The following is an 18070-nucleotide window of genomic DNA, read 5'->3' on the forward strand; positions in this document are numbered from 1 at the left end:
ATCCAGTCAATTGTTTTGCTATTTTTTTCCTTCTTTCTGTGTACATACACACGTGCTTTCGGAGTTTTTTTACATCCTGACAGATTTTTAAGAAGATGGAATTGGGCATGTTTTATTGCTTAAAAAATGTCACTTAAAATCTTGGTTGGTGATCAAAATAAAATATACATTTTGATTCTTATTAAAACCTGGGAACGTAAGAATTCAAAAACGGTTGACTTTATTCTGTTTGTGAAATAAACTTTATTTTAAACAAAGCTTTTTTTATTAGTAAGTATCTAAATATTTCAATTGGGCATTCTGAAGCAAATTTTGTCATATTTAGCATATGTTGAAATAGTGTGTGTTTGTAAAAAGCATGATTTTAGGACAGCTGAGTTATTGCAAATTTACTTAATAAATTAGAAAGAAGTACCATTTTTTGGAAACTACCCTTCTATGTCTTGTCACATGCTATAATCCTGAGAGAGATCATAAAGGATATGAGAATAAAGGGAGCAAACAACGTCTATCTTGATCTAATTGGGAAAAGAAAATATTTAAGATTTGTGTTCAAGAGTTTCCTTCCTTACATAAGGTAATATATTATTTTTGGCAGGTGTTCCAAAATTGTAGCTGCATTCGAACACCAGGAAATTCATCTGCAGTTCTTGGGCTATGTGATAAAGGAAAGGACTGTTCCATGATGCTACAGTACTTTTTAATCTTGTCCGTGTTCAGTAGTTTCATATTTTCCTTATCTGCCATACCTGGATATATGGTTCTCCTGAGGTATAAGAATTATTTTCTTTATTTGGATTTATTTCTGGTTATTTAGTATGGAAGCTTTTTTCTAAGAAAGTCACGTGAAGCTCACAGTATCTAAGAACTTGGTGCTCTAATATATCATACCATTTATTAAGATTTTCCAAATAAGCATTGTTGAATTTTACAAAAAATTTTGAGCTAGCAAATTTAAATGTTCATCTGCTGGTATTTCCCTCCCTATCTTTCCTACCTTATTACTTAGAGTTAAATTAGCAGACGCTTATGGTTTAACACAAGAAGAGACACATTTATATTTTAGGGTAAACCGTATGAAATGGTCATTTTCCTAGGTAAGAGTGGTTGCCTATGGTTCATTTCCTGTAGTCTGATGTATTAGGACAGTGGAATTAAAAGCTGTTGGAAGTCCCAGTTTCACCAGTTAGTATCAACAGGGCAAAGGCAGGTGAATTGATCTTTCTGAGCTCTTTTTTTTTTTTTAATTTTATTTTCTTACTTTACAATATTGTATTGGTTTTGCCATACATTGACATGAATCCGCCACGGGTGTACATGAGTTCCCAACCCTGAACCCCCCTCTCACCTCTCTCCCCATATCATCTCTCTGGATCATCCCAGTGCACCAGCCCCAAGCATCCTGTATCCTGTATCGAACCTAGACTAGCAATTCGTTTCTTACATGATAGTATACATGTTTCAATGCCATTCTCTCAAATCATCCCACCCTCTCCCTCTCCCACAGAGTCCAAAAGTCTGTTCTTTACATCTGTATCTCTTTTGCTGTCTTGCATACAGGGTTATCATTACCATCTTTCTAAATTCCATATATATGTCTTAGTATACTATATTGGTGTTTTTCTTTCTGGCTTACTTTTGTTTAATAAAAAAATGGATATAATAATGAATGCTCAACTGTCTTAAGAGGCTCTTGTGATACATAAATGTTGAAGGGCTTACTAAAACTAGGAAACTGGAGAGCTAGATTGTAAACTTACGTTTATCACACAGGCTTTTTCAATGACAGCATCTTTGTGTCTCATAAGCAATTTTAAACATAACTAGTAAACAAAGTCCATAGTTTTTTTCATCTTGAAGAAGAGTTAAATTGATTGTAATTCTCAGTTCATAGTTCATCCTGGATGGGGTAAGGTTTTTCTCTTATTTAATTTTACTTTATTTTTATTTTTTTTCATTCCATTTCCCACTTCCTGTCACCATAGGCATCCGCGTTAATATGGTAGACATACAGTCTTAAATGCATGCTTTCCTTTGTAAAATACTGTTTGTTGTGTATTGTTTTTTATATGCACAGAAACAGTACTGTGCCACAAATTTGTTTTGGTTCAAAATGCACATGCAAATATAAATTCACCAAATACTGCTTTCATTTATGAGTTATTCTCATACCATCAATTCATGCCTCTTCATTGGGTTTTCCTCATAGCTCAGTAGGTAAAGAATCCGCCTGCAATGCAGGAGATCTCAGTTCAATTTCTGGGTTGGGAAGATCCCCTGGAGAATGGCTAGGCTACCCACTCCAGTATTCTTGAGCTTCCCTTGTGGCCCAGCTGGTAAAGAATCCGCCAGCAATCTGGGAGACTTGGGTTCGATCCCTGGGTTGGGAAGATCCCTCGGAGAAGGAAAAGGCTACCCACTCCAGTATTCTGGCCTGGAGAATTCCATGAACTAGAGTCTCAAAGAGTTGGACATGACTGAGCAACTTTCATTTTCACTTTCATAGCATCACTAATATTTAGAATTACTGAACTTTCTGACTTTTACTATTCCAATGGGTATTAGATGGTAGCTCACTGGTGTTTTAATACGTGATTTCCTAAATCAATGAGTTTAAGAATTTCCTTAAACTTTTTTTCTAGCTACTAGTACTTTTACTTCAAGATGCTTATTCATTATTTTTGTCCATTTTCATGATAATTCTTATAGTTTTCTGGTGAATTATAGACGTTAATCTAATATTGTTTACTTGATACAATTATCTTCTCCTGATCTCTCATCTTTCGTTCAAAATTTTTCATAGCTTTTTTTGTGAAATTCAATCCTAACTTTTGTTGTACTGAAATCTGACAATTTACTTGCCTTAGGGTTTATGTATTGGGGAGTCACATTTCAAAAGGGTTTTTATATTACTAATTTATAAAAATATTCCCCTAAATTTTATCTTACCAGTTACATAGCTTTTACCTAGTTCTTTAAATCATCATAAGTTAATCTTTATGTGTGGTGAAAGGGAGAGAGATATTCAATGTTATTTTTATCCAAACGTTTTCCCAACATCATAGCACAAATAAGAAGTCCTGTTTCCATTGATTCATGGTGCCATCTTTATCATATTTAAAGTTTTTATATAACACAGGGTGTTTTCACACTTCCAGAGTTTTATTTGTCTGTTCTCAAAGCAGTGACACTGCATATGTTCATGTCTCATACGGTAGCTCTTCCTTATCCGTTCATCACTTTCACCTTCACTCTTCCTTTTTCTCCCCCCAAACTGACTTAGCTATTGATGCATGAATCTTTATACTTACATATGAATTTTGACTGTATGGATTATATATATTAATTAAAGAAACTCTGACAACAAATATTTGTGACCATGAAATATTTTTCCATTTATTTAAAATTTCCTGTATAGATACTACACATACACATGTATATATAGACACACACAGAAAATGGTACCATGTACAGTTATACATATATATATATGGATATGGGTTTATTTGTAATTTAATATGGTACTATTTTCTCTTACATTTTCTAGTTGGTTATTGTTGGTTTAGAGAAATGCTGTTGATTATTTAACATTTATTATTTATCCAGCAATTTTTCTTATTTGTTCTGTTAACTTGCTGACTTTGTTAGGTGTTCTTTATAGAAATATGTGCACTCAAGGAGAGTTTTATCTCTTTGCTTCTAAAGCCTATACATCTTAGATTTAAAAAAATTTTCTTATAGCGTCAACTTGGACCTCCAAAACTGTGTTAAAATGTAATGGTGATAACAAGTATCCTTTTAATAGAAACCATATAAAATTTTTCCATTAAATATGATGCTTGCTATAGATTTTTAGTATATATATTTTCATCTAGTTTCTGAGTTTTTAATCATAAACTCAGTATCAAACTACTATTTTTCCTCTTCTAGGAAAAAATTTACATATAGTCTTCCAATTCAGTACTTTTAGTGTAGTGAAAAAAGTGATAGATTTTTCTACATTGAGCTGTTTGGACATCTAAGAAAAATCACAGTTAGTCACATTTAAATAATAATCTATTTAAAATTATTGTATCTATGTTGATTGGCAAAACATAAATGTTATTATCTTTCTTTTTGTTTGTTTGTTTGTTCTGAAATCATTCTAGGCCCACAAAATGAATTGATACTATTTTTCAATTTCTGGAACTACTTCCATTAAATATCTATTTGTTGAAAGTTTTATGAACTCACTCATAAAACTACTTGTACTTTGGGCTTACTTGGTCAGTGATACTTGGTTATTATTTTCATTATTTTCATGAATGTTTCATTATAACATTTCAATTTAATGTTAGTGTCTATTTACATTTTCCATTTACACTTATACCAGATGTTACTGCATAACTCTTTATAATGTTCTTTGATCATTTGGATATTCTGTGATATATCTGAAGTATTTTCCATTTTGTCTGTATTTTGTTTATTGCATTTTTATTTCTTGATCATTGTTACCAGAGGTTGCTTTTAATTTCTTTTTTAAAGAAGCAATTTTTAGTTTTGTTGCTCTTTATTTCATCTATTTCTGCTTTTTATTTTATTTATTAAAAATTTTTTTGGGTCTTTTTTCTGTTGTTCTATATATAACTATTTGAGTTTAATACTTACATAATTTGCTCATTTTGATTAATATATATAAAATGATGAATTTTCTTCCAAGTATTGCTTTAGCTATACCTCAGCTAATATTTTCTATGAAGTTTTATTTCTAACTGTTTTGTAACTTCTTAGCTATAAGGATTTCATGTTTTTGTGAAATCATAAGGTGGTATGTTAGAGGCAGAGGAGAAAGAAAAACTCTTCAGTAAATTTAAATACCATATTTTCTATATTAAATGGTAACCATGGGAGCAAGGGGATCATGTGAGGTCTCCTGACTTTTATTACTTCCTTCTGAGTAAAATCATTGATGTTGCCTAAATAATCTGTGTTAGATAGTGAACTGGTCAACTATATCTCACTCTATTGTGCTGAAGAGTTTTTCAAAGTAGTAAAAAACTTATGCCAAGAAAATGCCCATCAGTTCAGTTCAGTTCAGTTACTCAGTCGTGTCCAACTCTTTGTGATCCCATGGACTGCAGCAAGTCAGGCCTCCCTGTCCATTACCAATTCCCGGAGTTTACTCAAACTCATGTCCATTGAGTCAGTGCTTCCATCCGACCATCTAATTCTCTGTCGTCACCTTCTCCTCCTGCCTTCAATCTTTCCCAGCATCAGAGTCTTTTCCAATGAGTCAGCTCTTTGCGTCAGCTACCAAAGTATTGGAGTTTCAGATTCAGCATCAGTCCTTCCAATGAACACTCAGGACTGATCTCCTTTAGAATGGACTGGTTGGATCTCCTTGCTGCCCAAGGGACTCTCAAGAGTCTTCTCTAACATGACAGTTCAAAAGCATCAATTCTTTGGCTCTCAGCTTAAGAGTCCAACTCTCATGTCCATACATGACTACTGGAAAAACCATAGCCTTGACTAGATGGACCTTTGCTGGAAAAGTAACGTCTCTGCTTTTGAATATGCTGTCTAGGTTGGTCATAGCTTTTCTTCCAAGGAGAAAGTGTCTTTGATTTCATGGCTGCAGTCACCATCTGCAGTGATTTTGGAGCCCAAGAAAATAAAGCCTGCCGCTGCTTCCACTGTTTCCCCATCTATTTGCCATGAAGTGATGGGACTGGATGCCATGATCTTAGTTTTATGAATGTTGAGTTTTAAGCCAACTTTTTCACTCTCCTCTTTCACTTTCATCAAGAGGCTCTTTAGTTCTTCTTTACTTTCTGCCGTAAAGATGGTGTCATCTGCATATCTGAGGTTATTGATATTTCTTCCTGCAGTCTTGATTCCAGCTTGTGTTTCATCCAGCCCAGCGTTTCTCATGATGTACTCTGCATATAAGTTAAATACAGGGTGACAGTGTATAGCCTTGACGTACTCCTTTCCCTATTTGAAACCAGTCTATTTTTCTATGTCCAGTTCTAAATGTTGCTTCCTGATCTGCACACAAATTTCTCAAGAGGCAGGTCAGGTGGTCTGGTATTCCCATCTCTTGAAGAATTTTCCACAGTTTGTTGTGATCCACACATTCAAAGGCTTTGGCATAGTCAATAAGCAGAGATAAAGTAGAGATACAGAGTTTTTCTGTAACTCTTTTCGTTTTTTCGATGATCCAGCAGATTTTGGCAATTTGATCTCTGGTTCCTTTGCCTTTTCTAAAACCAGCTTGAACATCTGGAAGTTCATGGTTCACACTGTTGAAGTCTGACTTGGAGAACTGTGAGCATTACTTTTCTAGCCTGTGAGATGAGTGCAATTGTGTGGTGGTTTGACTATTCTTTGGCATTGTCTTTCTTTGGGATTGGAATGAAAACTGACCTTTTCCAGTCCTGTGGCCACTGCTGAGTTTACCAAATTTGCTGCCACACTGAGTGCAGCACTTTCACAGCATCATCTTTTAGGATTTGAAATAGCTCAACTGAAATTCCATCACTTCCACTAGCTTTGTTTGTACTGATGTACTGATGCTTCCTAAGGCCCACCTGACTTCACATTCCAGGATGTCTGGCTCTAGGTGAGTGATCACACCATTGTGATTATCTGGGTCATGAAGATCTTTTTTGTACAGTTCTTCTGTGCATTCTTGCCACCTCTTCTCAATATCTTCTGCTTCTCTTAGGTCCATAACATCTCTGTCCTTTACGAGCCCATCTTTGCATGAAATGTTCCCTTGGTATCTCTAATTTTCTTGAAGCGATCTCTACTCTTTCCCATTCTATTGTTTTCTTCTATTTCTTTGCATTAATCTCTGAGGAAGGCTTTCTTATCTCTCCTTGCTATTCTTTGGAACTCTGCATTCAGATGCTTATATCTTTCCTTTTCTCCTGTGCTTTTCACTTCTCTTCCTTTCACAGCTATCTGTAAAGCCTCCTCAGACAGCCATTTTTCTTTTTTGCATTTCTTTTCCATGGTGATGGTCTTGATCCCTGTCTCCTGTTCAATGTCACAAACCTCCGTCCATAGTTCATCAGGCACTCTATCAGATGTAGTCCCTTAAATCTATTTCTCACTTCCACTGTATAATCATAAGGGATTTGATTTAGGTCATATCTGAATGGTCTGGTGGTTTTCCCCACTTTCTTCAATTTAAGTCTGAATTTGGCAATAAGTAGTTCATGATCTGAGCCACAGTCAACTCAGATCATGAACTATACATCATCTCTACTTAGAAAGCAAATTTTAAAAATTACTATCTTAACATATTCCGCCAGCTGGTGGAATCATATATCCTGCATGCCCCTGACTCACCACACTTCAAAGTTCCCTATTGTAAACATGTGGTGTCCACTAAAGCTCCAAAATATTTAGGTGCAGGAATTCCAGCTACACTTAAAAGGGACAAAGAAGAATCCATTAGCAAGTTAAGAAGATAATATGATAATTGGTAAGAACCAATAATATGATGTTTTTGCTTAAATGTGTTGTGTCCTTTTGTTTAAAAATTTGCTTTCATTTTCTCAGCTTTGGTTAGTCAAAGAAGGGAAGGGAATACAGAGGAAATCTCTAAGTGAATTCATTGAGCAGATAGCCATGCTAATGCTAAAGTGAGTGGAGCACAGAAAATGCCACCAGAAACGATAGTCTTTATTTCTACATATAAGGGCTTCCCAGGTGGCGCAGTGCTAAAGAATCTGCCTGCAATGCGGGAGACCTGGATTTGATCCTTGGGTTGGTATTCTTGCCTGGCAAATTCCATGGACAGAGAAGCCTGGCAGGCTACAGTCCAAGGGGTTCCAAAGATTTGAACATGACTGAGTGACTTATTACACACACACACACACACACACACACACACTTCTACCTAAGGAATTATTTCAGGCAATGGTGAAAAGGTGGGGGAATTTTTGGAAAGAATGGATGAAACTGTGCAGCTTTTAAATAGATACCAAATCACTTAAAATATGTTTGCTTTGGATTTTTAAAAATCACTTTCCTTGGAAAACTTTTATTCTTGTTTCTTTTCTGTTTACATTTACTTATGTAAATCCTTGGCTTTTCTGTATTTTGTTAATACAAATAATTTAAATACACTTAGGGTTGCATTCTTCTTTGGTTTGAGGCTAAAGGTGTAACCATTAGAATCACAAACTACTTTGAGAAGAGGATACTGGGGTAGAAATCAATTGATATGAAATGTTTTCTTCTTTGATAACTTTATGATAGAAATGAGTGAGCAAAAAGTGATGGATAGAATGCCAAAGACCAGAGGTGGGGCTTCTGTGAAACTTATGAACTGAATAATTAGGCCTTTAATAGCCAAGACTTGAGTATGCAAGAAAATTTGCTAATGCTCAGTGTGTTACTAGCATGCAAATAGTTGTTTTAAGACACTATGGCAGTTTTTAAATTTATAACTTCATTAAATTTTTAGGTTTGTCAAGCCTGAAGAGAAATCTCTTGGTGTGGGATTACATGCATTTTGCACACGAGTATTTGGTAAAAATAATTATTTTTCCCAATATCATATCAGACCACTATTGAATACTGAGTAAATGAAGTCATTCCCTCAGAGTAACAATTTAGCAAATATCCCTTCTGCTTGTAAATAGCACTTTGTAATTAGTATGAGAATAAAGAACAAGAAGAAATGAAAAATTTGTTCCTTTTACTTGAAAAAGACCTACCTGACATTCTACTTTTCATCAATAAACTTGGAAAGCAAAGAGGCAATGTTTTGTTAAAATAAAATGTGCTTGTGCTTTGCCCAAAATATTGCAGAAAAAAGTATAAATAATCATTAATTCAGTGTTTTTCTCTACTGATAATTTTTTATTTTGCCTTTATCCATCTAATTACTTACCTTTTTAAATCTAGAAACTTAACTCTAAAAGTAACTTCTAGTTTCTAAAAGTAAAATTTAAAGCTGTAGATTTATATTCTGTTAAACTGTTCTACAAATAGAGAAAATTTTAATACTTTCAAACAAAACAACATATCTTCTTACCTTGCTAATGGATTCTTCTTTCTCCCTTTTAATTGTAGCTGGAATTCCTGCACCTATATATTTCGGAGCTTTAGTGGACTACACATGTTTACACTGGGGAACTTTGAAGTGTGGTGAGTCAGGGGCATGCAGGATATATGATTCCAACAGCTTCAGGTAAAGATAGTAATTTAAAAAAATTGCTTTCTAAGCAGAGATGATGTATAAAATGGTACATGGTACCACAGTACATGTCTAACACTTTCTTTGTCAAGAGACTAGACTACTTTTGGTTTTATTTACAAAATAGGTACTGATACTATATCTCTATTTCTTATTTACATATTCATTTTATTTCTTCAATATTTTCAAAGCACTTGATAAATATAAGAACATGTGGCTTTCAAAAGGTTGTTCCTTAAATTGGTTGCAATCAGCATATTATTGAAGGCCATGTCTGTGGAGTAACTACCTATCTAAATTATATTATTCTCAAGTATTCTCGTTTAATCCTACATCATTCCAGCATTTTACTAGCTTAAATCCTTACTTCCTTTGGCCATCCATTTCTGATCTCTAAAATATTTTTTCTCCCTTAGTAAATTTCACTGACACAGTATTCTTCATGTTTCTTCAAGCCTTATTTTTTGTAAATATAGATCTGATTTTGAACAAACTTCATCTAATATCAACCTGTTTTTGAACAAAACTCTTCCATTTTTCTCTTTATTTTCAGATTCTTTTCCATTTGGAGACCTGAATTCTGTCTAGATTTGTCTTAATTGCTCACTATGGGCAGTAAGACAACTCTTTCAATTACTAAAAAATGATTTGGTATTGTTTAAAAGAGTCTAAGGTCTTCTCTTGATCAGTAAAAGGATATATATGTCAAGAACTGTGAAGAGAGCAGACAGAATGAGATTCATGTTTTCATCAGTTCCCTTTTCCTCAGTTATATTGACTATAAGACAAACAGAATTTAAAATAAGAAAAAATCATAGAGTAAAAACAGGGTATTACTTAATAATAAAAGAAATACTTCACCAAAAATATATAACAATCATGGATCCATATAAATCTATCAGTATAACTTCAAATATATAAAACAAAAATTCACAAAATTACAAGCAGATGTCTACAGAGTAGAAATTTGCAACACACTTTTACAAGAAGTGAATATAAAATACAGGTGAAAAACTCATGAGGATATAGAAGATTTGAACCATCTGACTATGCAAGCATTATCTAATAGATATAGAGTGATTTTTTTTAAGCCCAACTATCAGCAACCATAGGAAAATAATAGAAATCTCATTGTAAAATAGATTAAAAAATATTTTGCATATTATTGCTGTGATACTAGGGAGGGAATAGATACAGATACACTTAAGGACTAGATCTGCTCCCTCTGTGATTATTTATAGAATCACTATGAAAAACACTAGGAAAGGCCTAAGAACCCAGGGAGTGGGAAAAGCAAAGGGAAAAGAGCAGTTTTGGAAGAGTAAATACAGAGAAACAAAGCAAGCAAAGAAAACCAAAGTAAACAAACAACAAAATACTCAAAAAGAGCTTGTAAACGAAAACATTAAAATACATGAATAAATCCAATAGTAAAAATGACAAGCACATAAATTTCCAGTTGAAACATGACTTCATTCCACATTAAATTTACTCTAATGTAAGAGTCTGACAAACTTTAAAATAAGATGTTTAACCAGCTCAATAGGATTAAAAATAATAAAATGATAGCATAATATCCATTAAAATGAATAAGAAATAACAAAAAAAATGCTAGCAGAAATAAGACTATGAATAAGAACTCTTAGAAATATTAGAGATTAAATGGATAGCATTGAAATAAAAGGAATTCTAAATAGATAATAAATTTCAAGTCCACATAAGTTAAAATGAGAATTGGTGAACTGAAAGTGGGTATTGTAGAAATTATCTGGAATGAAAATTAACGATTTGATCTCATAAACACAGAAGAACCACCTTAGTAATTTTAAAGATCAATTAGAAATTAAAAGATATATCTCAGGAAATTTCAGAACAGAGAGCAGAAGAAATAGTAGAAATAAACTAATGAATTAATGGCTTAGAATTTCCTAGAATTTAATAAAGACATACATTTTCAGATCAAAAGTGCTCTTTAAATACCTAGTAGGATGAATTAAATAGACATATCAAAGTGAAATTACAAATGTTCAAATTAAGAAAAAAACATAAGCACAACCCAGAGAAATAAACACATGGCTTATAAAGAAATATGATTAGACCAATAGTGATAGATTATCAACAACCATAGATCCTAATATCTTTATGATCCTTATTGCCTTGGATTTGGGTTGAAACAAAAACACAAACTAGAGAATAAGAAATGGGCAAATGTGACTGACTGCATATAAAACTAAAAACTTGTTTGTAATTAAAGACACTATAGACAATGAAGAATCATAGAACATAAACCGTGAGCATCAGGAACTCTCTCATACACTGCTGGTGGTGAATAAAAACTACTGAAAATAACTCTTGGGAAATATTTACTAAGTTGCAGATATCAAAATGTATCCACTTCCCTTGTGGCTCAGACAGTAAAGCGTCTGTCTACAATGAGGGAGACCTGGGTTCAATCCCTGGGTTGGGAAGATTCCCTAAAGAAGGAAACGGAAACCAACTCCAGTACTCTTGTCTAGAAAATCCCATGGATGGAGGAGCCTGGTGCAAGCTACTGTCCATGGGCTCACAAAGAGTCGGACACGACTGAGAGACTTCACTTTCTTTCTTTTCTTTCTTTCTACTAAGTTGAAGGTGATAGTGAAAGTGAATGTGAAGTCGCTCAGTCGTGTCCAACTCTTTGCGACCCCGTGGACTGTAGACCACCAGGCTCCTCCGTCCATGGGATTCTCCAGGCAAGAATACTGGAGTGGGTTGCCATTTCCTTCTCCAGGGGATCTTTCCCGACCCAGGGATCAAACCCAGGTCTCCCGCATTGCAGGCAGATGCTTCATCCTCTGAGCTATCAGGGAAGCCCAATTGCATCCTCTAAAATCCTTACACATATTTTAGAGAAACTCTTGCTCACATGCACAAGGAGACATGTCAACCAAGGTTTATTGCAGTTTTGTTAATATTAGAAAAAATCTGAACGAAAGTGTCCAACAGGAAAATGGATAGTAAGCTGTGGTGTGTTTATTACCGAACTCAGGTTTGGTTCAGAGAAGGCAATGGCACCCCACTCCAGTACTCTTGCCTGGAAAATCCCATGGCCGGAGGAGCCTGGTAGTCTGCAATCCATGGGGTTGCGAATAGTCGGACACGACTGAGCGACTTCACTTTTGCGCATTGGAGAAGGAAATGGCAACCCACTCCAGTGTTCTTGCCTGGAGAATCCCAGGGACTGGGGAGCCTGGTGGGCTGCGGTCTATGGGGTCGCACAGAGTCGGACACGACTGAAGCGACTTAGCAGCAGCAGCAGCAGCAGGTTTGGTTGCTAGAGGCAGTGTTGGTAGAGAGGAAATGTGCTTGAGTCAGAAAAGCTGCCAGTCTTGGGAGAAGGTGAACTCATGCCCAGAGACCAACTCCAAGAATTCTGCTCAGTCATGACTGTTTTTAAAGGAAAAATATTGAGGGGAAGGATCTCAGTGAATCATCGAGGCAGAAGAGTTGGTTCTGTTTTCTTCTCCTTTGAGTGCAGACTGGCTGACTCTCTCTTCAGGTGTTATCTTGCCTGAATGATCTTCCTGCAGGATTGCTAAAAGGGCTGTTGGAGGGCAGAGAGCTTATCATTTTTTAACTATTTAGTTCTTCATTCTTACTTCTTTTTATCTAGGAAAAGAATCAACAGGTTAGGCAACACATGGTGTACATTCAAGAAAGCATAAATCAGGAATTAGTTTCAATTGTTTAGTGATTTCTTTACTATAATTAGGTTTTTAAAGTTAGAGGCGACAGAAATGGGTAAACAGAAAAGGGGCAAAACAATTGCTTTTATGTTCATCTGTTGCAATGTAGTTCAATAGTTAAAAATAAACAACGTAGAACTACATGTATAAGCCTAGTTTAAAATGGTGGACTGATAGAAAAAAATTTCAGAATAAAAACATAATATTATGCCAATTATTTAAAATGTAAAAATATATGCAATAATTGTATAAAGTATGAGTGGATTCATGTGTAATTTGTAAAGCTATAGAAATGAAGTAGGAACAAAATCCATAAAATTCAACATAGTGTTATATCTGGAGTTGGTTAGAATATAATAGGATCATAGGAATACACAGAGGAATTAAACGTATTAATATCTTTTAAATTGGTCTGAAACAAAAATGGCAAAATTTAATCATTTAAAAAACCTGGGTGATGAGTATAAATATGTTTAACTCTTTTTTTCTTTAATTCTGGATATGTTTCCTAATAAGAGAAAATTTTAGAACTAGGAAAATGAATACAAGAAGCAGAAATTCATAAAGAGACTATAGGCCATAGAGATAACAAAAAAGCTGTGCTTTTGAAAATATTAAAATATAATAACAACAATCTGGAAAGGCAAAAAAAGAGAAGAGGCACAAATAAGCACTATTAAAAATGGAAAAAATATAAATACAGATACTTAGGAATTTTAAACATTGTAATTTGGAAGCATATCAAGTAGAAGTTTTTAAGATAAATATGTATTACTAAGTTCAGTTCAGTTCAGTTCAGTTCAGTTGCTCAGTCGTGTCCAACTCTTTGCGACCCCATGAATCGCAGCATGCCAGGCCTCCGTGTCCATCACCAACTCCCAGAGTTCACTCAGATTCAAGTCCATCGAGTCAGTGATGCCATCCAGCCATCTCATCCTCGGTCATCCCCTTCTCCTCCTGCCCCCGATCCCTCCCAGCATCAAAGTATTTTCCAATGAGTCAACTCTTCGCATGAGGTGGCCAAAGTACTGGAGCTCCAGCTTTAGCATCATTCCTTCCAAAGAAATCCCAGGGCTGATCTCCTTCAGAATGGACTGGTTGGATCTCCTTGCAGTCCAAGGGACTCTCAAGAGTCTTCTCCAACACCACAGTTCAAAAGCATCAAATCTTCGGTGCTCAGCCTTCTTCACAGTCCAACTCTCACATCCATACATGACCACAGGAAAAACCATAGCCTTGACTAGACGGACCTTAGTCGGCAAAGTAGTGTCTCTGCTTTAAAATATACTATCTAAGTTGGTCACAACTTTTCTTCCAAGGAGTAAGTGTCTTTTAATTTCATGGCTGCAGTCATCATCTGCAGTGATTTTGGAGCCCCCAAAAATAAAGTCTGACACTATTTCTACTGTTTCCCCATCTATTTCCCATGAAGTGATGGGACCTGATGCCTTGATCTTCGTTTTTTTACTATAAATATATAAAAAACATGAATATTTTCATAGTCATTAAAAAATGTGAATGAGCCATAAATTCTCATCTTCCAAAGGCATCAAGTCCAGAAGCTTTGAAGGCAAGTTTTACAAATCTTCAATGAACTGATGATCCTTGCATAATACAAGTTATTCTTAGACATGGAAAAAGGAGGAAAGTTTCCCTGTTCATTTTATAAAGCTAATGCAGTCTTGATATTGACATTAGACAAGTTCAATACAAGGCAAAAAGTACAAGCTGATTTTAGTTATACATGCAAAAAGTTAACAAATTGAATCTATTAATGTGTAAAAACTAACAAATAGAGTTTGTTCAGAATAATAATAATAGTCTTGGCTATTCTGCTAACTACATACAGAAAAATGATTTGGTGGTATTTTACAAGTTCAAAACTAAAACTTTGAGCAAACTCAGAAGAGAAAGCAATTTCCTTAACCTAATGAAAATCATATAAGGAAACACAGGAGTAAATATTACAATTAGTGGTGATTCTTTGGAAGCATTCTTGCTAAACACTGAAAAAAAACTGCTATCACTGTTAGTATTAAATTTAATTTAGAAAGTATATTTAATGTAAAAAGATAAAATAAAAACAGTAACAGAAAATTAAAAAGAGGAAAATAAATTTTGATTTTCCTGGATAAAATATTCCCCAAATCATTTTAACAAAAGTTAGAATTCATCAGCTAATGAATGAAAGCTCATGAGGTTCATTCCTAATATTCATGGGATTCATTCCTAAGGCTGACATGCAAAACAATTAGCTGCTGTTGTCCTTATGGGGTAAAATATTAATAATTAAAAATATGCAAAGCTAGTTGTATCTTCATAAGTTTTAATACATTTTAACTTTTTTTTTTAAATAGATACATCTATCTTGGATTACCGGCAGCAATAAGAGGATCAAGCTATATTCCAGCCTTTTTGATTCTCTTTATTTTTAGGAAGTATCGACTGCCTGAGGAAAATGCCTCTTCAGAAACTATGCTTGTGGCAAAGTATAAAGGGAAGGAAAATGAGGGCAAAGAAGTGGATCAAAATGCCAAAGTTTTGAATGACGATGAATTGAAAACAAAGCTATAATACTCTTTTATATTATGCTTTCCAGAATTGGAGAACACAATACAACTTAATCATTTTTAAAATCAATAGAGGTACTGCAGATAACTTTTCCTTATTTTTAAGAACCTCAACATTTTTTTTTTAACTCATGGAGAAAAAATATTCATGATAGTATTTCTGAGGCAACAATGGCATTTAAGATTTTCCTCAGAGACATTTATAAACAAAACAGGATATTAAAACCAACTTTATTTTTATGTTAAATTGTTAAAACAAAAATTTCTCTTTTAACTCATGCAAAATATTTCCCACATCCCTTCCAAATTATTTTTAAAAATTTCCTATTATGAAAATCTATTTAATTCTATTGAAATCTTGCTTTGATATGATGATTATTAGGAGACTGAAATTCTTTTCTTCATATGTGAATATTTAAGGATTTTGCTCAAATTTAAGTGAACAAAGTGAAAGAGTGAACAAAGTCAAAGACTTTAAGTGAAAGAAGCTTAAATATTTTTATTCTATTTTGGAATTATTCTTTAACTCTTCCTATTCATTACAGAAATGATTCTTTTGAAATAGATTATAAAATTCTGTCCTTTATAAAATAAAGGACAGATATAGTATGGACCTAACAGAAGCAGAAGATATTGAGAAGAGGTGGCAAGAATACATAGAAGAACTATACAAAAAAGATCTTCATGACCCAGATAATCATGATGGTGTGATCACTCACCTAGAGCCAGACATTTTGGAATGCGAAGTCAAGTGGGCCTCAGGAAGCATCAGTACAAACAAAGCTCGTGGAAGTGATGGAATTCCAGTAGAGCTATTACAAATCCTAAAAGATGATGCTGCAAAAGTGCTGCACTCAATATGTCAGCAAATTTGGAAAACTCAGCAGTGGCCACAGGACTGGAAAAGGTCAGTTTTCATTCCAATCCCAAAGAAAGGCAATGGCAAAGAATGCTCAAACTACCACACAATTGCACTCATCTCACACGCTAGTAAAATAATGCTCAAAATTCTCCAAGCCAGGTTTCAACAGTATGTGAACCGTGAACTTCCAGATGTTCAAGCTGGTTTTAGAAAAGGCAGAGGAACCAGAGATCAAATTGCCAACATCCATTGGATTATTGAAAAAGCAAGAGAGTTCCAGAAAAATATCTAGTCCTTCTTTATTGACTATGCCAAAGCCTTTGATTGTGCGGACAACAAACTGTGGAAAATTCTGAAGGAGGTGGGAATACCAGACCACCTGACCTGCCTCTTGAGAAACCTGTATGCAGGTCAGGAAGCAACAGTTAGAACTAGCATGGAACAACAGACTGGTTCCAAATAGGAAAAGGAGTATGTCAAGGCTGTACATTGTCACCCTGCTTATTTAACTTATATGCAGAGTACATCATGAGGAACGCTGGGCTGGAAGAAGCACGAGCTGGAATTAGGATTGCCGGGAGAAATATCACTAACCTCAGATATGCAGATGATACCACCCTTATGGCAGAAAGCAAAGAACTAAAGAGCCTCTTTGAAAGAGGACAGTAAAAAAGTTGGCTAAAGCTCAACATTCAGAAAACTAAGATCGGGCATCTGGTCCCATCACTTCATGGCAAATAGATAGGGAAATAGTGGCAGACTTTATCTGGGGGGGCTCCAAAATCACTGCAGATGGTGATGGCAGCCATGAAATTAAAAGATGCTTGCTCCTTGGAAGAAAAGTTGTGACCAACCTAGACAGCATATTAAAAAGTAGAGACATTACTTTGCCTCAAAGGTCCATCTAGTCAGGCCGTGCTTTTTCCAGTAGTCATGTATGGATGTGAGAGCTGGACTATATAGAAAGCTGAACACCGAAGAATTGATGCTTTTGAACTGTGATGTTGGAGAAGACTCTTGAGAGTACCTTGGACTGCAACGAGATCCAACCAGTCTGTCCTAAAGGAGATCAGTCCTGAATGTTCATTGGAAGGACTGATGCTGAAGCTGAAACTCCAATACTTTGGCCAGCTGATGCAAAGAACTAACTCATTGGAAAAGACCCTGATGCTGGGAAAGATTGAAAAGGGGATGCGAAGGGGACTACAGCAGATAAGATGGTTGGATGGCATCACTGACTCAATGGACATGAGTGTGAGTAAACTCCAGGAGTTGGTGATGGACAGGGAAGCCTGGCATGCTGCAGTTCATGGGGTCGCAAAGAGTTGGACACAACTGGATGACTGAACTGAACTGAACTGACTCACTAATACGCTATCACTTGCTTTCCGTTCATTCCCTCCTTTGTGATTCATATCATATATTTTCTCATTTTTCCAGAGTACTGACAAACTTAATCAAGTAATTAAAAATCATGTAGCAAAGATTGTTGGATTTTTTTTTCTTCAGCTATTCAACCTTAGCAACTAAACTTTGCAGACCAATACGATCCCCTGAAAATTGGTTGCATCATTTAAGAAGAAAGCAACAGAGAGGACTGAGTGGAACAGGTTTGAGTGGAGGATTAAAAGTTAAATTCTGTGCTTGTGAAATTTGAGATTTCATCTCTGACTGTCTTAGAAAGAACCATGATTCAAGGCAGGAATAGTATTTACACTGG

General features: G+C 35.0%; 1 protein-coding gene across 14 annotated transcripts in view; it reads left to right on the forward strand.

Annotated features, from left to right (window-relative positions):
• Positions 1–17834, forward strand: part of SLCO1A2 (solute carrier organic anion transporter family member 1A2) — a 113573-nt gene extending 95739 nt beyond the window's left edge. For 13 of the 14 annotated variants that reach the window (XM_069585574.1, XM_069585568.1, XM_069585575.1 and 10 more), the window contains 4 exons: positions 599–771; positions 8459–8523; positions 9070–9187; positions 15276–17834. In XM_069585574.1, coding sequence (XP_069441675.1) covers positions 599–771; positions 8459–8523; positions 9070–9187; positions 15276–15492 — 573 coding nt within the window. In that variant the 3' untranslated portion in view covers positions 15493–17834. Of the gene's footprint in view, positions 1–598; positions 772–8458; positions 8524–9069; positions 9192–15275 lie in introns of those variants that run through there. The other variant, XM_069585581.1, reaches the window with a different exon arrangement.
• The last annotated feature ends 236 nt before the right edge of the window (positions 17835–18070 follow it).

The sequence above is a fragment of the Ovis canadensis genome, chromosome 3 (assembly GCF_042477335.2).
Source record: "Ovis canadensis isolate MfBH-ARS-UI-01 breed Bighorn chromosome 3, ARS-UI_OviCan_v2, whole genome shotgun sequence".
Taxonomy (NCBI): domain Eukaryota; kingdom Metazoa; phylum Chordata; class Mammalia; order Artiodactyla; family Bovidae; genus Ovis; species Ovis canadensis.